The sequence below is a fragment of the Megalops cyprinoides genome, chromosome 15 (genome assembly GCF_013368585.1).
Source record: "Megalops cyprinoides isolate fMegCyp1 chromosome 15, fMegCyp1.pri, whole genome shotgun sequence".
Classification (NCBI taxonomy): Eukaryota; Metazoa; Chordata; class Actinopteri; order Elopiformes; family Megalopidae; genus Megalops; species Megalops cyprinoides.
The window spans coordinates 22206702-22227500 of record NC_050597.1 but is presented as its reverse complement, the minus strand read 5'-3'; the positions used below and the strand labels follow the sequence as shown (position 1 = coordinate 22227500).

The 20799-nt window shown below is 48.0% G+C and overlaps 1 protein-coding gene across 1 annotated transcript in view; it reads left to right on the top strand.

The window, feature by feature from the left end:
- ttc7a (tetratricopeptide repeat domain 7A) overlaps nt 1–16939 on the top strand; it is a 68340-nt gene extending 51401 nt beyond the window's left edge. Inside the window, exon 20 of the mRNA XM_036546599.1 lies at nt 15802–16939. Within this exon, the coding sequence (XP_036402492.1) occupies nt 15802–16020 (219 nt within the window). The 3' untranslated portion in view covers nt 16021–16939. The remainder of the gene's footprint in view (nt 1–15801) is intronic.
- The last annotated feature ends 3860 nt before the right edge of the window (nt 16940–20799 follow it).

Sequence of the window (20799 nt, the reverse complement as noted above, 5' to 3'; positions counted from 1 at the left end):
TAAAGAATGCCATTTTCGCTCTGGAGAGACCAATGAGGAATGTCACAGGGAGTTAGGACAATGGTCAGGGAAGTTTTTTTCACTGTGTTTCTGTACTCTGTGCTGTGTGTGTGTGTGTGTGTGTGTGTGTGTGTGTGTGTGTGTGTGTGTGTGTGTGTGAATAACTGTGCCTGACAGAAAGAACGGGAAAGAGAGATTTATAGAGACAGCATAATATGCCCATGTCCTTATTTAACTCGTCCCAGTGTGCTGTAATTAGTGATGTGTTTGTCAGTGGTGTTGCGTTTTTATCAGAAGCACACTGCATATTCCTCACTAGCCGCATTTGATAAATCCCCATATCAGCATTTAGTTGTCTCACTTTGCTTCAAGTCAGTCTGCAGACTCCATTTTATGATTTATGCTTGTTTGTTTGTTTATTTATTTTGTGATTGCAGCTTAAAAAGCCTCCTCAGTTCAAGACGAGGCCATGTCTGAAAGTGGAAAGAAGTGCTAGTCCTGTAAGAGGATTGGAGAGTAGCCTGATCCCCGCTTCCATGAGGGAGGGAGGCAGAGAGCAGTCAGGAGGCACTTAGGACAGATGTGCACCAGCACATAATGTCAGCAGCCTGCGTGAGCTTTTTTGGCAGAGAATATTATGAGGTAGGAGAAAAAACAAAACATCACCTCACTTCCAATAGGAGGTGGCTGTTAAATCCTCTTGACTGATTTTTGAGGACGAGGGACAGACCGGATTTAAAACATCACTTCTGAAGAGTCAATATTCTGAAGCACCCCATCGCATGAGAAAGGATGTGGTCATTTTGGGCCGTTTATCCACTAAGTTGCAAAGGGACTAAATGGGCCCTCCATGGCTGTAGCCGATGAGGCTCACATTTATGGCTGCCTGTATGAAAGGAGGGGAACAGCTCTGCTTGCCTGTAACGTCTCCTCTCATCTCGATGTGTGGCCCTGCCCGTTAGGAGCACGAGTGTGTTCATCGCCTCTCCGCTGGCCTGTACTGTCTCTCCTCCAGTGTGAGAACAGTGCAGTTGTGCGTTGTTCTTCCACAGGGTTTTGCTCTGCTCTTGGACTCCCCTACGCCTAATTCACAGAGGCTCAATGTGCCAGAAGCTTGATGCACAGAAACCGCGAAGACATAAAACATTAAGAACAAGTAAGAATCCGCAGTCACCACACTGAACAAAATACACTTATGCTTCAACATGTCTAAGCCTTATTCTGAAGCTCAAAGCAAGAAGCTGGAATCTGCAGTCCGGGTGTGTAGGTTGTTCTGGCCTCGCTTGTATAAAGTGTATGCGTGGCATAAGAAACTATATGCGTGCACTGCGTACGCAAGTTTTATTCTTTATGTAACTGGTTGTATTTTTAGACAGGACGCTGGGAAACAGGAGGGAGAGCACGGCGTAAGTCTGGGGCCTCGTATGATTAATAAGGAGAAATCCTTATTTACGTCTCACTAAACAGGCCTCCCGCTGTTTACCCACTTCATCTTGTTAATGGAGGCAGATGATCCTATCGGGTTACAGTCTGACCACTTGCTTGCACAGGGGCCATGCTCTGGCGCTGTTGTGGATCACGGCCTGGAGAGACTGCTTCGATTGACCCCCGCCGAGCGACTACGTCAATCGGTGCTCACGTCTTAAGAATTTTTGATAGAAAGATAGAAAAAGTGGAAAACGTTTTGTTTTGTGGTGACGATTCCATCTTTCGAAATGCAAAAGTAAAATTGTGCAGTTGTTCTGGAATTAATCTCTGGATATGTAGGTGGGTGAAAGTTTTGTAGTGATAGCCCATGTGTGCCAAGCTAGCCAGGAGAGGGAGAGGGAGGGAGGAGGGCGGAAGAAAGGAGGGTGGAACAGATCCTTCGGGGTACCAGGTTTTCTGGAGGAGCAGAGGGGGATAAATTTGGGAACTGGCTGGAAGGGGTAAAAGTGAGATAGATTTAGGACACTTAGATGTGAAGGTGAAAGCAAGGGTCCCCGCAATAGATAGGTGCCATCTGAGAGGGAGAGTGGTGGAGCTCTGACTAAAAAGGGCAGGGCTGCTGTACCAGAACAGACGGAATTGGAATTAATAATCCACATATGCACAAAGGGCAATCTGACTTCATTAGCTTACTGCTCGTCAGACCGAAATCCTGACTGCCAAATGAAACTAACCAGGAAAAAAATATTCTGCATAAAACATTGGCCATCACATCTCAAAAATGTACATCTGTTTACTAAACTCTCATTAAAAGGCAATTGAGCAGCTGGGAAAATCCCTCTTGTCAACTCCTCCACATGCCTAAGGGACGTTTCCAATGAATGAGTAAGTGACCAGGGCGAAGAGGAACATGGGGGGGTGTCAGGATTCAGAGGAATCAATGGATCCCTGGTGTACTGAGGGCTGTTAGTGTACATTTCTGTTGAGCGATGGAGTAAGACGGGTCATCCGCAGTGACACAGCCAGCTGCTTTGAGTCCCAGTGTGAACCGGGTGTGGATGATACACAGTTGGTATGTGCTTCGACAGAGAGGATCTTGATACAAATCTTTACATTACATCGCATTACTGTTGTTTAGCAGACGCTGTAATCCAGAGCAATTTACATAGGGTGCAATTTTTACATGTGATCCATTTATACAGCTGGATATTTACTAAGGCAATTGTGGGATGAGTACCTTGCCCAAGGGGTACAGAAGCAGTGTCCCAGCGGGGAATTGAACCGGCAACCTCTTGGTTACAAGCCCTGTGCCTTACCACTATGGTACAGTGACGCCCTTTAAAAAACAATCCTTGGTTCTGGTGCGACTGCACTTTGAGCTGCAATTTGTGCCTGTGACTGATCTTGTATGTAGATCTTATATGAGGTTGCTTGCAGAAGGAATAAAAGTCTCACTTGCACTGATTATATAACAAAGGCTAGATGCCTTGACACAATGTTCTAGAACAGTGTGGTTAAAAGAGTCAAGATCATCCTACTGTTTCCTACTTACTGCCTTAGATGTTGCACTGCTGATATCAAGGTCTTAATTAGCTGCTTATTATTAAAGATACAACACCTATGAAAGCAGAGTCATTGAGGTGCTGGGATACCAGAGCAGAACAGAGCGTTCTGTGCACAATCAGAAGGCTCGAGAGACAGTGTCTCTCTGGCGATTGGCTGCGTGTTGTTCGTTGCTGGGCCACTGCCCGATCAGTCCTTGTTTTTGTTCCATCTCTCAGTTAAATCGATTAAAACTCCCCCACCAGGCATTAGGCGGAGTGTGTTTTCCGCCGACCCGCTGGGGGGGGGATGGGTCGGCTGTCCGATCCGGCCTGGCGCAAAGTTGCTACCCGCTGACCGCTTGCGCTCCGCGTTCGAGCCGCTGGGTGCGGCGCAGAGACGGGGTGCGGTGCCGTTCTTCTGGCGAGCGGCGCTCGTTAATGCAGCCTAATTCCTGACAGTATGCGCTGAAAGTCATCAGCGGGATATTACAGGCAGAATGGGTGAGTCATCGCGGTGGGCCAGCTGGGGGGATATTTTTGGATCAGGCGCTGGCCTGGGAAATGAGCGGAGCTGAGCTCTGCTTTCTTTTTCTTTTTTTTTTGTCTTTTCGGTCTCGTGTTAAAAGTGGAATGAAGCGTTCTGTGCGCCTCCTGTATCAGATCGCACATTTGATTTCTGCCTTTTTTTGATTTATGTCATTGAAAGAATGAGCGGCTGTTTTTGCCCAGAAATGGCCTGATGGCTGTACTGTCTCTTGCTCTCTCTCTCTCTCTCTTTCTCTTTCTCTCTCTCTCTCTCTCTTCCCCTCTCTGTCTCTCTCCTTTGAGGTGGGTGACTTCTTCCTTTAAGGCCCGACAGTGGTCAGTTCACTTTTCACACACAAGTGCAGGTCATTAGGAGGCCAGGATGTGATTGAATGGCAGTGATTACCCTGCAGCCTTCCATCGATTGACCACTTCCTTGAAATGTTGATGATGGTTTGTAGTCCCTCTGTTTCCCAGCCCCCTCTTATCACCCCTTTCTTTCAAGTAGCGCACAATCACTTGTCCTTAATGAGCTATATATGTGTGTGTGTGCTATGTGTGTGTACATGTTTATGCATGTGTATGTGCATTCCTGTCTGTGTTTGTGTGTATGTGTGTGTGTCTGTGTGTGTGTGTGCATTTGTTTGTTCTGATATATGCATATATGTGCATATATGATATGCCTCTCCACCAAACTTTTGTCATAGGCTATGGCTAATGTATTGTGAGTTCCTAAACTTACTTCTAAAAAACTTCTAAAAACTCAAAATATTCTAAAAAAGCATTGCAATCACACCTCATTACAAGAGACCTATCCATTCTAAAAAAGCATTGCAATCACACCTCATGACAAGAGACCTCTCCATTTATATAACAAATGTGTCAGGAAGCAACAGATGCTGGCTCTGATTTTTTCTTTTTTCCTCCTTTTCCCTCACTTGGTTGTGCTGGAGTCGGATTAAGGATTTGGACAATCCATTGTACGAGACTCATAATGTAATACTTACAACACAGTAATATTTATCAACAGGATCCGTTGGAAGGCGATAGTTAGTTGGGAAATAGTGTTATCATGACATGGCCCAACAACACAGTTCTGCACTGTCTGTTGGGGTTATGTAATGGACAGTTCTGTTACAGTAAGGTGAGAAGGCATAGGTCAGAGAACTTCCGTCCTTTGCTAATGACTCACTGCCTACGCAGCTGTGACTCGAACAATCTCATTTTATGGCATTCAGATAAGTTTCAGATGACGGTCACGATTACTTATTGCTGTGATATTTGTCTCTTACAGATGTCTTTAATATAATTACTCACCTTCAGGTGTTTCACTTTCGAGAGCGCCCGCTTGTCTGTACCATTTTACAAGTCATACCTGAACCTCACACCTGCTGCAGGTTCCTCTCTTCCTTCGGGATGCCTGCTCCTCCTCTCTTGGGATGCTGCTTCCTGGAACTCACCTCTGTTTGCCTATCGCAGGGCTCCAGAGATCCTCCTTTACCTGTGCTGTATTTCCAGGTGCCTGTGTTTGAAGGCAATTGCCTTCACAGATTTGCCCGCAATTCCGGCCGGGAGAGATTCCCCGAATGCTGCAGGGCGCTGGGAGGAAATGAATGGCAACCTGAAGCAAACAAAATTCACGTGTGTGTGCTTTGTGTCGTCTGCGCGGACCTTCCACTTCGATCAGAGGTCTGGAGCTTCAGGGGTGTTACCATGCGTGTATGTTCTCTGAGCGTGCTTATTTTTGGTTGGCCTGACACCGCTATCCATGGAAAGATGCCACCCTGACGGATTTCAATCTGCTACGGTGCATTGCATCACTATGTCATATTAACTCATGTCACCTTTTGTCCTGAATTAGAGGATTTTTTTTTTGTCAGAGGACGTCATATAGCATTATGGGAAAAGTAGCCTTCATCATTAACAGAAACAACAATATTTCTCCAAGACCACCATATTCTGGACTGCACAACAACTCCTCACCATAACTGTTGTGCTGGTACAGCAGTGACCCTCTGATTGGGGATTCACATGCATTAGGTTGGATTTTCAGGGGGAAGATATAACGAATCTGACACTGCGAGTGACAGCAGAACTAGCTAAAGAGAAAAGGAAATAGTTCAGGTCGACATGGCAGAGCCTGAAAAAGCTGTGGTCCTGAAACATTAACATGGCACTCCGCAACCTGGCCTCTTCGTCTGGCTGTGGAAGTGGAAGCTGTGATTTTAGCTGAGCGATGAATGAATCATGGGGGTCCCGTCAGGTCGTCCTGGCTGCCCTCTCCATTTCAGACTGGGCCAGAGATGCGGGGCCAGCCCCAAGGTGGAGGCCATGCCCTGTGGTCTTCACTGTAAGAACTCATGACTAGAACAACAACCCCCACCACCCCCTACCCCCACCCCCCATCCCAATTCCCTGTGTCCCTTTTTAATCTTTGCCTTTTTTATGGCACTATTCCTGCAGTGTAGGGCAGCTCCTCTCGCCTCAGGCTACCTTGCTCTGAACGCACAACGCGCAGACTTGTGTCGTTCCTGTTATCGTGTAATCTCTGTGACGTCGGAGCGACAGCCAGAAACTCCCCTCCCCCAGCTTCTGCAGGTGAGATTCGAGCTCCTGCCACAGAGCCACGAATTACCCCCCAGGCCTGAACTACACTGTACGAGGAACCCAATCCGTCAACCGGACTTGGTCCTAGCTGAAACACTCTCCCTTCCTCTTCTCTCTTTCTGTTTTTCTCACACCCATTGTTCCTTCCCTTCATCTCTCTCGCTCTTCCTCTTACTCCACCTTTCCTTCTCTCTCTCTTTCTCTCTCTCTCTCCCTCTCTCTTTCTCTCTCTCTTTCTCTCTGTCGATATGGGTGGCTGCAGGCCAGGAAACATTTTCGGCTGATTAGATAATGCAAATACATTATTTATAACACTCCAGTCCTTTTTTTTTAACTGCGCTTTATGGGATTGCCTAGCAACGAGGAAAATTCTATTCTATTGAGCAAGGCCTTGGAGAACCTGCAAGAGGGACAGATAGAATGGGGGCTGGGAAACTACAGTTTGTGTGTTAGATAGAGAAAGATACAGATATGGTGAAGGAGTTTAAGAACTATTGTGTGCGTTAGAGGGCAGAAGGGTAACTGTTGCATACGTGTGTGTGTGTGTGTGTGTGTGTGCGTGTGTGTGTGTGTGTGTGTGTAGGCTGTGTGTATGAAAGTGAGATGAAGGTAGGTAGAGCTGAACCGTGTTCTTTGTACAGTACAGGACATTATCATTTCACAGAGGGGAGAGTAGGAGGGAAAGTAGCTGCAGACGGGAAGGCTTCCTCTGCAGGTAATGTGAGTTCATTCTCGCTGGGATATTTCAGGACACTCAGCTCGCCTCATCATCCAGAGACTCTTATGTCAGGATGCTCCCCTAGGGCTTGGTCTCTGCAGTGCAGACCTCACTACCAGCCTGATGTCACCTGTCCTTTCAGTGGCATGACTCCTGAGATGGGTGTGTCATATATCTGGGGTGGTGTGTGTGTGGGGGGGGGGGGGTGTCCATATGTCCTTTGGGGGCTTACTCTGACACATGCCTGGGTGGCCCTTACGACTGACAACCTTACAAGAGGTTATCACTGTTTATATGCACTTGATGGTCTCTTGTTCTCGCCAGATGTGAAGCTGACTTCTCATGTGGTTTAGGCAGAGGCCAATGCCACTGCAGTGGAGATTTAAGAAGAAAAACCAACAGTGAGACTCTTGGTGACTACTATTCAAATTAGGTTGTGTATCTGAAAGCTCTTCTTCTCTCCTAGAAGGGAGCGGCTGGGGAAAGCGTCGCCCTGAATTGCTGCTGCTTTAATAGGGGCACGATGAGTATTTGTTGACAAGGACCACTGTCAAGAGAGGAGAGCTTTTGAAATATTTACATGAAGGCTGAGGTGAAAACACTTTGGACAACAGAGAGTGAGAGAAAATGACTGACTAAGAGAGAGAGAGAGAGATAGAGCAAGGAGAGTGAGAAGAAAAGAAAGCAGAAAGCAAGCGAGAAGGCCCCGATAATTTGATTAGCGTCAACTTCAGCGAGAGAATGATCCCTCTAGGGCTTATCTCGCTGCAGAGCATGCCACATGACCAAAGCTCCTCTTCTACCAGGGGTCAAATGCATTCAGACAGAAAATTTAGTCAGAGTATGCAAATATCCCCAGCCGAAGCAAATGCATTGCATGCAAAAGAAACGAATACAGAATCCTCCTTGGGCTGAACATGGCCTCCAGAAAACACTGTGCTCACCCTCGACCGTCATGGGGGGCTCCTCATGGGACAGAGAGGCCATGGGGGGGGGGGGGGTCATGTGCTCTCCTGGCTCAGCTCGAGTGGCTTCTGCACCCCCCGGAGTGAACTCACACGGGTTGCCGCGTTGGACAGCTGGGGTGGGTGCCGGAGCGGTGGGGCATGCAGACCCCAGCTCTGAAGGAACATTGGGCTTTGGGCGGAGGGAGGGGTGGAGGGCATTACACCTGTTATTTACTTGGCACACAGCAGACACGCTGACCTGCAAGCATGCCCAATGGCCCCAGTTCACACTGACACGAGTTGCCACAAGCACATACACCTCGCCATACATAGTTTCAAACCCACTCGCTCTTTCACACACTCTCCCATGAGTCCTCTCTCACGAATGCACACATTTGAAACTCACTCACCCACTCACTCAGTCACAAGTACAATTTCAATCCCATGGACGTTCAGTTTCCCATGCACACCATCCGTGCACACACACACACACACACACACACACACACACGTACATACAGTACATACACATAAACACTAATCTAGCGGGCTCAAATTTTTACATGTTGACGTCAGGACTTGTAAATAACTTAGTGTTTATTAGACCACATACACCACACACACGCACACACACACACACACACACGCGCGCGCGCGCATGCACACACACACACACACACACACAGGCACGCACACACCAGAGAGGGAAAGGGCAGTCAGTGTGTGCCAGAGTTGTAGATCCAAAATAAAAGGAGGCTGCAGTGAAAAAGTGCATGCAGAGACTTGGCTGCCGCTCAGGACTTTGTGGCTGGGTGAAAGAGTGCATGCCCTGGACCCGGAGCTGACTGCGGGCAACAAGAGTCCCTCTCCCCAGCAGGAGCATCATGGGAATGCAGGCCCCATGCTCGTCTTCCAGGGAGGACAGTTGGTGAATAGCTGGCTCTTCTTGCCTGCTTCCGTCCACCTGTGTCATTTCTGTATCAACGCATCAGAGCTATACACTGACTCTCCTGGCTCTCTGGGGGAGTTTATCCCACCTGACTGCAGATAGTCATGGGCGTTCATTTGCCCAGCACCCTCTGAACATTGCCTGATTTCATCAGATTCCCTGGGTTAGTCCACCCACGCTTCATTGAGGTGTTACATGATTTTTTTTTGCCAAGCAAAACACATTGAATACACGGAAGGAAAACAGTTAGGTTAGGACAGGGGGCTTGAAACTGCAGTTTAACACATACTGTAAGAGCCCAGTTCCCCAACCTTCCAGCCTGTAGAGTCGCACAACCTGCCAAGATGGTACAAACCTAAATGCCATTTGGTCAGTTCCAAGTTTATTTTCCCCCCTTATTCAGGGTGATGTTGATGGGCGGGGTGCAGTGTCAGCGAATCTCGAAGTTTTATACACTCATCCACGCTTAGTAAATTTTAATTTGAACCGTCCCGTTGGCCAGCGGTGCTTGAAAGCGGAGCTCCTCTCGTGTAATTATGTTTGTCAAAACTGGGATATTCTGTCAACCCATGCTTGACAACCCGCTGATCCTAGCAGGGAGTACCAGCAGCAGCAGCAGGAGTGGCAGCTCAGCACTGATACCCAATGCTGCCTGTTTATGAAAAGCTAGGCAGCCTTGCAGTATTCATAGTGTGGGAGGATAGCTGGGGATATGAAGATGGCCAGAGAGACTTGTGAGAGCTGTCGAGGAGGTGGGGGGTGAGATGGGGAAGGGGGATGGGGGTCGGTTAGTCTACTCCTGTTTATCATCTTATTACATTGCCATATTGATCGGGGATTATTCCGACCAGTCATGTACTCCCACTCTCTCCTTCCCACTCTATCTCTCTCCCTCATTCTCTCTCTCTGAACATATCTCTTATATGCTCTGTGTGTCGTTGCTGCAGTGTGTGAGGGAGGTCTGGGCTCTGACCTGAGCAGCTCTGTAACTGATTGTCTTCTTCCGTGTGTAGCTCATGATAGGTCAGAGCAGAGCACTGCGTGTTCTGACAGAACGCAGACAGCTGGTCAGGCCTGGTTAGTCGCAGTGCTGTCAGCTGACCCACTTAGTGAGAACACAGTCCACTGGTCCCTGTCAGCTTGTGAAAAAGGCTGAGTAGGTCGCTCTCTGGTCTTGTGCTTGTTGAACGAAGCAAAGGCACTGATAATTTTCCAGTATGGGGCCCCTCTAATGACCCAATAGACAGAAAGTGGCTGGCCTCACACCCTGATCTTCCTGTGCATATGTGTATGTGTGTGTGTGTATATGTGTGCTTGTGCATGTGTCTATGGGAGATATTGTATAACATGAATGTGAATGAGCCCAGTGAATGCAGACCTGTCCTTGCTTCATGCCTGTAGTCAATAAACAGCACAGAGAAGCGAAGCCCTAATTCATCTCACTATTCATGCTGAATGTGAGTTCTGCATTTCTCTTCCCACTGAAAGCCAGAGAATGTGGAGATGGAGCGGAGCTCTAACTCAGGGGATTCAGTAATTAGATTGAAAGGTGATACAGGAACCCGCTGTCCCTGCGGGGGCAGATCGTATTTGAATAACCCTCCTCCTGCCCGCCTCACCTCCTACGGTCCGGAGGCTTTGGTTTCAGGGGTAGCCCTCCGACACCCCCTGGACCGGTCTTTGTGTGGTCCTCCCTCCCGCTGCGCCTCAGTGCTGACAGATACAGCGATGGTTGTGCAACCGAGAAAAACGACCCCCCCCCCGATAACCTTCTCCCCTTCTCTCTTTCGCTCTTATCTCTCCTCTCCCCCCTCTTTTCTCTCTTTCTGACAAATAGCTCTCTCCTAGCTCGGACTGAACCGTGGTGATGATTCAGTGTGGCGTCATTCGGGATGATGTTACTCTCCTCTGCGAGGGGTAGAATGTCTGCCGTTGGCCGTCGACTTGTGTGAGAGCCTCGCAGGCTGTGCATTGTGGGATTGGACCACGGAGGCAGGCGGTGCTGACGGCCTGATGCCGCCCACACCGTGTGGTAGTGCTGGCTTTGGTGCATGACGGCTCTTGTCACGACTCCTGTATCGTGACGTGGGGACAGGTCGCGGAGGCGTTGCGCTCGTGCCCTTGGGCCTATGGCACTGTGGTCAGAGTGGCACCAGAAGGCTGGGGGCACAATCCTCAGGAAAGTCCTAAAAAAGAGAGACCATATCTTGGCGCTCAGGTGCTTGGCACAACAGGGATGCATTGGGAAAAATGCCATTGATGGACAGTCTCGGCAGGCACTGGGATTTTCTGATGTTTATGTAGGAATGGATTCGGGCAGATGAAGGGCTGGTGAATAGATCAGTGATTGTTATGCAGTTTACTTAGGCTGGGAGTGTAATTCTGCTCCTGTTGACTCCAATGAGACAGGAGGGGTTGGGGAGGAGACAGAGAGGGAGGCAGTGAGACACAGGAAGATAAAGAGAGGGAAAGATGCAGGGAGAGAAAGAGCTTTTTCTGTGTGTCCCTGCTTTCTCGGTCTTGGGGGGGACGAGGCATAAGGAATGAGAGGTATCCCCAGGGCGTCTCGGGTGCACCTGTGGAGTCATGCTTTTGCAGGCCTCCTCCGCCCCTTTTGGGGGTTATGAGCCGTTTGGCTCTGCTGTGAGTAGCACAGATATGGAGTACAGACAGTGAAACTGAATGTGGGGTGGAATTCTGGAGTTCATTTGGAATTCATCTTGGATTCCTGGCGATGTTCAGAGGTTCCAGGCAGAGTGAAGGGGAGTGGTCCTAATGTGGCTGGCTGCAGCCAATCACTGGCATGATTTTTAGGCCTGGCATTAAAGTGCCCATCTGTTTACTGTTAGGTGTAGTGTGTGTGTGTGTGTGTGTGTGTCTGTGTGCGTGTGTGTCTGTGTGTGCTTGTATGCAAGTATGTGTACCAGTATAAAGCCATGTTGTTTACCCATTTTACCCCAGTTGTTTACATCAACTGCTAGTAGTTGAGAGTGTATTTTCCAGCACCAGTGAGACACAATGGAATGATCCCTCTGTTTGGAACAGAGAGTGCTAATCATCTATAAGCCCTGTCACAGACTCAGTGGGATCCCAGTGCACGGCTAGGGTAGGAGTCTGGGTTTGAGTGACAGCGCCGGGAACGGACAGGGGGCCCGGATTGGCTGGTTTGCTGGTAATCATCGCTGATCCAATCAGGGGTCGGATATGTGTCTGATGGGATTACAGGGTTCGGGGTGGGGTGGATGGTGACTGAAGCATCAGCTTTGATCTGCAGGCACTGCTGGCCCTGTGCCTGTGCCTCTCCTTCTTCATCCTTCCTCTATCTATTGATACCATTTTTGTTTCTTTCCAAAATCCTCCTCTAAATCAGTAGATATTAAGATAAGATATATTTGTCACAAACGCACTCTAGTATTTCTGGTCCTTCAACAGTTTACGTCTCCACATGCTGTCCATTTGTAAGGGTGGATATTTATAACCCTGTGAGCTAAAAGCCTTACTCCTACTACTTTGTCATGGTGTAGCAACAGTGCTCCACCAGGAATTTGAACCTTTAGTCTCCACAGCCACTGCGCTACACTGCTGCCTCTTCTCTCCCCATGCCCTTCTCGCTTTTTCACTGTTGTTGTTTTATGCTTTGACCATGGAGGCTCAACCAATCTGTGTTCAATTCAGGTAGCAATCAAAGTCATTCAGACACAAACCAGCAGTGAGGGCTATGTTCCCGGGGGAGCTGTGTCAGAGCCATATGTGTAGATGCATGTTTTCCCATTGCACGCTACCTGGCTTGATTTTCTTTTGTTCTCACTGAAGTCACTGTGGGGGGGGGGGCGCTGTGCAACTCATGTGAGGGAAAGCGCTCTCTTTATCTTGGGGGCTGAGACACTATAAACCAGATAGTGTGGACACTACTTTTTCTAGAAGACCGACTGAGAAACTGCCTCTAAGCACACAGCTTTCCTCCTCCATTCCTAGTTTGTCTTTTGAGAGCAAGTTTTTATCTCTTTAAATCAGTGAGCTTGGATGGATCTACCATGGTTTCCAAATGTTCCAAACTGATTAAGCATGCTGTGAAAGTCGCCAAGATGTGAGGTCATAGATATGTGGGCAGGAAGGAGGAGTGCAAATTCTGTGTCTCTGTGTTTAAGTCCTGTCTGTCTGTGTCTTAACACAGAGAGTCTCTGTGTTTAAGCTGTCTGTCTGTGTGTAAACTGTGTGTCTCTGTGTTTAAACTGTCTCTGTGCACAAACCCAATGTTTATGTGTGTATAGTCAATGTTTACGTGTGTATAGTGTTTCACATGTAAACTGTGTATGAAGGCACACTGTTTCTTCCTTGAGTGTTGAGACTCAGTGCAGGTAACCTTCCCCTCTTGCATGTGCACACACACACACACACGCACGCACACACACACACACACACACACGCACACACACACACACGTATATGTCTTCTCAGTCATCAGTAAGGTACATAGCCACCAATCCAGTTTGACTGACACTCTGCTGGTTCAAGGCCTTCATTGCTTTTAGCATTGAGAATCTTGTTTATGATAAGACCACATCACAAACAGACATTGAACCACACAGGACCCAGGGAACCAAGATGTAGATGCTTGGGCTACCTGCGTAAATCATTGGCTGAAGTCCTAGCCGGTCTGTTCCACATGACCTACCCCAGATGACTGCCTGCCAATTATGGTAACAGTGGTTCTGATGTTTGTGAAGGATTCCTTTACTCCCACTCAGCTTTCCACAGTGAGTCAGGGCGATCTGCATTAGAGGCTATCTGAGCGTGTGCGCCACTGCTCACAATGTATTACTCTACAGTTAGGCTTTAGCGCTGTGAGGTCTTTGGATGCTTCAGCGTTTCTTTTTGAATTTCGGACGCATATGGTCACCTGAAACGTATCTCCCCCACAGAAAGCGGTAAGTTTCGCCGCTCTCATTTCGGCACCTGAGGTAACAGAGGAGAGGTGTGAAATTGCAGTGAATTGACGCATTGAAAACCATCTGTCTGTTCTCCCTCCAGTCAGCCGGTGGGGGAGAGTAAGAGCGTTCTATTCATAGCCGCGCGCACACACCCTGCTCTTGCCACACATCCCGGCGCTGAATCCCCTCTCTGCTTCGCTGGAGAAGCCTTTCGACCACACTGACCAGAAATGTGCTGTACGGTACAGTTAGTACATCAACACCCAGAGTTTACATCCAGGAACAGGAAGTAAGGGGCGTGTGTGTGTGTAGCTGTGTGTGTGTGTGTGTGTGTGTGTGTGTAGATGTGTGTGTGTGTGTGTGTATGTGTGTGTGTGTGTGTGTGTGTGTGTGTGTGTGTGTGTGTGTGTGTGCGTGTGTGTGTGTGTGTATGTGTGTGTGTAGATGTGTGTGTGGGGGATTGCTTTGTTCTCTGCAGACCTTATTAAAATGAATATGTTTTCCAATACTGAGAGAAGAAACAAGCCCAGTATGCTGTGACAATGTGTGAAACTGTAATTGGTGTATGTAGAATGTGTCTACAGGAGAGAGAGGATGTGAGTTGTAATCTCAGATTTCCCCCTGGGGGCGTTGAGTGGGGGATGGGGATACTGTACTTCATCCCTGGTGGGGCGAGAGTAATTCCATTCCATGCCATTAATGCAATTGGACAAATAAAAGAAACTGCAAGCAACTTGACCAGCTTACGCAATCGCTAAAGAGGACACCCCCTCCAGTTCAAATTCAGGATGCCTGAATTTTTTGTGTGGTGATGCTTGCAACAGAGGACTAGCATCAGGATAACACTAGCAGATTAGCATTTCTTTCTCTATGTGACATGTGTGTGCATGTATATGTGTGCGTGTGTCTGTGTGTGTGTGTTTGTGTACACATTTGTATGTGTGTGTATATGTATATGTGTGTGTATGCGTGTGTGTGTGTGCGTGCACAGGGTGGTAGTGGGATGGAATGCATGGCGGTAGCTCTTGTACGAGCGCGATGAGGCCTCTCTCTGGTCGATGGTTTCGTGCTTTTGGCCGGATCTCGTGCTGCCCTGGGGCTTTAGGCTCTGAGGATGCAGTGCCGTGCCCTGGCTGAGGCTGAAAGGAGCTCTGATGAGACACCGCGTGCTGATCTGTCCCCTATGCCATCTATAACGCCCGGGAGGGGGTTACTGCCTCACGCGCAGAACCACCATCCCATCCGGGACAGGCCCCTAAGCTTCAGTCAACAAACTATATGCCAGAGGGAATGAAGGGTTTTGACAAAATAACTTTTAACAAGCAGGCCAGCCGTCACAACTGAAGGCTAAAGAAGTTGCTTTGTTTGTTTGCTCTTCCACCCTGCCAGCCTCTTCCTGTTTCAGCTGAAGGGATGTACACTTTGGGGCCTTGTTTGTGCTTCGGTACAGGGGCTGGCTTATGTGTATGAGTCCACTCCCTCATGTGCCTCGGTGGAACCAAAAACACTGCCTAAATAGTTAGCCCAGGGGAGGCGGGTCGCAGCTGGTGTTCGATTCCCTGATGTTACCCCCCTCTCCCCGCCCCGTCTGACTGCATGGTGAGTTGTCCTCAGCTACCCCTCTCAGCTCTGAGAGGGTGAGGGGGGCAGGTGAGGATGTTGTGGTGCCGGGCTGAGATGACACACTGTACCCCAGTCATGGAAGACTGCTCTCCCTGATTTCCCAGGGTATAGTTGGATAGTCCATTTTTGTGTGCCGCCTGGTGTGTTTACTTTAGTGCGCTGTGGTAAAAGAGTGAAGTGTACTGAAATCACGCTCCTTCTTCTGTCTTCTCTGTACCCTTGTCCTTTCTCTCTCCTCCCCTCATCCCTTTCTCTCCCACATCCCTACCCCTCTCTCTTCTTTTCACCTGTCCCTCTTCTCTGTACCTCCTTGTTCTTCTCCCTTTTCCTCTTCTGCTCTCCTATATTCCTGTCTGTCTGTATTATCTGCTTCCCTCTGTCTTTTTTCTCATTGGTCCCATGTCCTCAATCCGTTGCCTTATCATTTCTCTCCCCCCCCCCCTTTCTTCCCATCTCTCTCACACCTCCCCTCTGCGTCCCTCTCTCCCCTCCTCTTCCCCCCTTTTCCTCCTCTCCTCCTCTCCGGCAGGGTCAGCTCCTGGTGCGGACGGGCCGCGTGGGTCTCGGGGAGAAGGTCCTGCGTGACGCGGTGCAGGCACAGAGCACGTCGCACGAGGTGTGGAGCGGCCTGGGAGAGGTGCTGCAGAGGCAGGGCAGCAGCCAGGCGCCGGACTGCTTCCTCACCGCCCTGGAGCTGGAGGCCAGCTGTCCCATCAGGCCTTTCACTGTCATTCCCAGGGAGCTGTGAGGGGTCGCGGCCTCACGCCACGCCACAACCTCCTCTCAGGGCGGCCAACAGAACGTACCCCTGAAAACACGCCTCTCTGGTCCCATACCACCCCTTTCAACATCCTGAGGACATACCCACATCACCAGTCCCCTCTACATCATGTTATTACAGTATTACAATGACTTTGTTTATTTAGGATTATATTTTACATATACTCAGTTGCATTGCTGGGTATTTGCTGAAGCATGTTGCTCAAGTGCACAGATGCCATTGAATTTAAACTTCTATTCCTCTGATTGCAGAAGTGAGTCCACATGAATGAAAAATGGGTGGAGCTGTCATGTACAATCAGTGACTCACTAATTTTAACCAATCAAAGTTTTTTGTAAGGAGAGTGGTGGCTTTTTGATTGGTTCATTTCAGTCAGTGATTGACAGCACATGGAAGCTCCACCCAATATGGAGTTCCCAAAAGCCTTGCTCTCCCATCACTACACATCACTGCAATCATGATCACAGACAGATATGCCCAGTCTGTCACCTGGGTGACCTCTCAGGATGCTGACAGGCCAAAGTAAGGAGTGTACTGTCCCTCACGCCTCCCTTGTTGAAGATGTTCCCAATCCTTTCTTCCTCATTCTTCCGCTTCCTCAGGGTCATTCAGAAAACCTCAACAGCCTCTCGATGATGAACCTTTAAGATGCTGAACACAGCAAGGGTCTGTGGGACAGGGTTGTCTCACCCTGTGCAGTTATACCAAAGAGACACAGGCGTGCACACTCATACACGCACAAACATGCATAGGCTGTCTCAGTCATGGCTGCAGCCCACACACGCACACGCACACACACACACACGCACACACACACACACACACACACATACAGACACACTCAGGGATGCGGGTTATGCTGGCATAGACACATTCCCCTCTCAAACTCCACATGAAGTTAATCACTGTTTTTATTTTGTTTTTTTTGTCTCGATTGTGGTGCTATGTGTTTCATTCATTGTTTTGTCAGTCTCTGTTTCCATAAATGATATTTTAGTCTCTGACTGGTCTGTTCTTTGCGTTTTTGGTTCTGGTATCTGCAGGTCTTTTGAAGGCAATGTACGGCTCATAGTGTATTAATTACTGTCACTTAACTAAAATCGTTTCAGCTCGATCACCAAACACTGAACTACAGTAACTATAGTCACTGCAGCTCTGTTACTAACCTCTGAATTACAGCTATTTCAGCTCTGTTAGTAAACACTGCACCACCTCATGGTCGCCACCATCAGCAATGATGTTTAGTTTTTAATCTCTAGAGTTGTCAGTTGTCATTGTACACCATTGCACACCAGCCTATAGTCTAGCACTCACCAGCCATGGAAAGGTTTGAATCTTTTTGCCGGAGCATTATGGAAAAAATAGTTGAGTACAAATCATGAAAATAGGTAGTTACTGAACTTTTGATTAATGCAACTTTGTTTTTGACCTAAAGACTGAAATCGGAGGCAGTACTCCTTTATTAAAAGTGTACATTTCTCCTTGCGTGGGCTGCCACAAGATAAGAATTCATTAATAGCCTTCCTGACGATGGGGCACCGTTTGGCAATTCCTCTCTAAAACACCTGTGGTGAGAAGAATATAAAACGGTTGCCAACTGAGTAACGTCTTTTATGATTGCAGTTAATGAAATTCTTTTGATATATGCACTTTATGTCTTCAGCAAATAATGCAATCCACTTCTATTGCGGAAAGTTTCATTACAGAAATAAAAACTACAGCAAATCCACCTTAATTACTGAGTTGCAGTGGCATGGTGCAGTTTTCCTGTTCACAGCTGCGGACAGGTGTGGTATTGATAATTATCACAACCCCTTGCTGCTGCTGATGAGTTCACAGCACTGGCTCTGAAAGGGCTCTTGAGCACTGAAGCAGGACAGTGCGGGTTCGCATCAGCTGATCTGGTGTGGTTACCCAGCAACTGGCCATTGTTTTGAGTAACCGCGGCCGTCCAGGAGTTCTCTGGTTTGTGTATCAGGACGTGGGTGACCCAGGGTGACATAGCGACGCATGCTATGTGTGGAGAGCGGGTCACAGAATGTCAGGGCTGACAGGGTGGGACGAGCCGGGTGGCCGCATTATTCCCAATGTCCTTAGAGAGTGACAGGACAATGGGTGTAGGTGTTTGTATATGTGTATATAGGTGTGTGTGTTTCTGTGTGTGTGTGTGTGTGTGTGAGCATGTGGCACTCAGCTAGTAGCTTAGCTCAAGGACACATTTTGTTTCTGTCTGTGTGTATGTACATGTATGTGCATGTGTGCATGTGTGCATGTGTGTGTGTGTTTCTGTTTTGGGGAACTGGAGGGAGGGTGTGCAGCATGCCATTATACCATTGGTCCTCCAGTGTGACCAATGCCAGTTGAGTTGCTGTTCCTCAATTGTAATCCAGTGATGGATGATATCCCTTCAAGATGAAAGTGAACATTACCTCCAAAAACTTCCTCCATTTGGGTGTTCCAGAATTTTTTCTTAATATTTTTCTCTTTTCTGGGGGTAGAAATCCAAGTGGAATATAAAATGCACTGCAGGCAGACTGAGGCAATGTTGGACACAAGCTGAAGTCTGCAGTAAAGAAACAACAGTTACATACCACCGGCTGTTGTTGTTCTTTCCCTGCATCAGAAAACGAGTCGTCTGGAAAAAAAGGCTTTGCCTGAAAGGAAACTCTCGCACCAACACAGTTTAGGGGGTGATTCAGATGGGACAAGTTGGTGCCCATTTCTCTCAGTTACAGCCCCCCCCCCCTCTCCCCACCCACCCACAGCACACCGTGAAGACGGTCCAGAGGCCCAGCCAAGAGGGGGATGCCCAGAACCGTAGCATCCGGGTCGAGTCCCCCCGGCCTCTGTGTCAAATCTCATTAAGCTTTAATGGCAGGGGGGAGGCGGACCTGAAGTAAGTGCATTCAGAGCCGTGTTCCTACAATGCTGAGGCAGGCCATGTGAATAATGCAGAGATACCCAGAGAGCGCAGGAGAAATCTGTGGCACTGTTATGTATCCTGTAGCTTCCTACAAGCCTGGTCTGGGAGAGGTGGGGCAGCGTGTAACGGCCACCAGAGGGTTGTCCGTCTGCCTTCGGGCCCTCAAAAAAGGGCTGTGATGTTCCCTCCAAAATGGGCCACTCTGGTTGCAGGGTCACAGTGGGGTTGTCATTCATGAAACATTAACATTCTTTAAAAATTGATTTATTACATCCTACAGCCACTACAAGAGCTTACAGTTCAAAGTAATTGTCCCATTACAGCCTCAGCAGGTTATGAAATATATGAAAAGTGGTAATAATTGATGTGTGCTCTTTTCATATGCAGTGAATTTAGCGATACATTAAACATACAGTCCTGATATGGTAATGCATTTATTTTCGGCACATGTTTGTGTTCTCCTGCCTGTAAACATTGGTTGGTAATTTTAAAACAATAGTGTCAGGGACCCAATGGTTCTGTTTTGGCAAGCGTTTTTGCTGCTATTTTTGACTTGCTTTGCGAATGCACTTGTCTACAGTGGCTGGCATTTTTACTTTTTATTCATGTAACAAACCCTGTGGCTGTAAGTCCACTTGACTTAACAGCAACACTATGCTTGCCTTATTGATATTAACCAAACTAGGTCACGGACAGATGGGTATGAATGACAGGAGGTGTTAGATAGCAAGAGCAGATATAGAATTTCCAGATCAGACAGAGCATCCTGTCCGGTATGTTTAAGTCTTGTGTTATATGACATCTCCGTGGAAGCACACACAGTGATTCATGCATCGGATCAAGTGGTATTGCTTCCGATCTACTTATTCTGTTGCTATGAGCCACACAGGCCTAAAATGGCTGCCTGGTTTAAATTCAGTACATTCAGCAGTTGTATGATCTATATGTTACATGAGAAATTCTAGACTTATTCCAAGTGATCTAACATTATACGTGCATGTGTCCAGTTTTCAGCTGAAAGTGCATTTAACAGCTTTGCCACATTAATATACCACTTTCAATCAATTTTCAATGTAAAAATAATAAAACTTTATAATGCATGTTGGTATTATGTAGGATATTATCTACTGTTATTGAACTGAGTTGTATTTTAGGTAAGAAGATGTCAGGGAGCATAGAAGTGTTGAGTGTGAACATTTCTTTAGAGGTCTTTCTTCTCTTGCAGCCTCTCTCTCTCTTTCTCTCTCTCGCTCTCCCTCTCCCTCTCTCTCTGCACAATAGGTTCGTTGAGCTTGTTTAAGCTCCCAATAAACACACCGAGCAGAAAATCGCTACAAAAAATCGAGCGCTGGCTGGCAGCGCCCGGTTTTTCCTCCACAAATAAGAACTGACTGATCCAAATCCACGCTTCAACAAAGTGCTCTGTTGTCCTCTTTTTTGTTGTTGTCGTTTTATTTTTTTGTCACTCTGCAGGAGCAGAGAAAATGACCATTCAGGATTGTTCTTGGGACATCAGGCAACAAAAACACATGCCCGCTTCTGCCATCCCGCTCCATCATGACTCTGTGGTTTGTGTCTATTGTGTTGGTGGGACGGGTCTGGGACCGCACAGTGACGGGTCAGATTGGCACTGTGGCTGTCGCCGTTACCCTCCTGGCGGTACGCGCACGGCCCTCCCTCCAAGCCGACGGCACGCTCGTTACAGCGCGGGCTAGTTAGCGCGCGGCGACAACCACCCGCTTACATAATCCGCGAGCGGAGCTGTTACATAAACACTGATATGCTTCGGGTTCTCGCAAATATCAGGTTTTCCAGGCTGATAA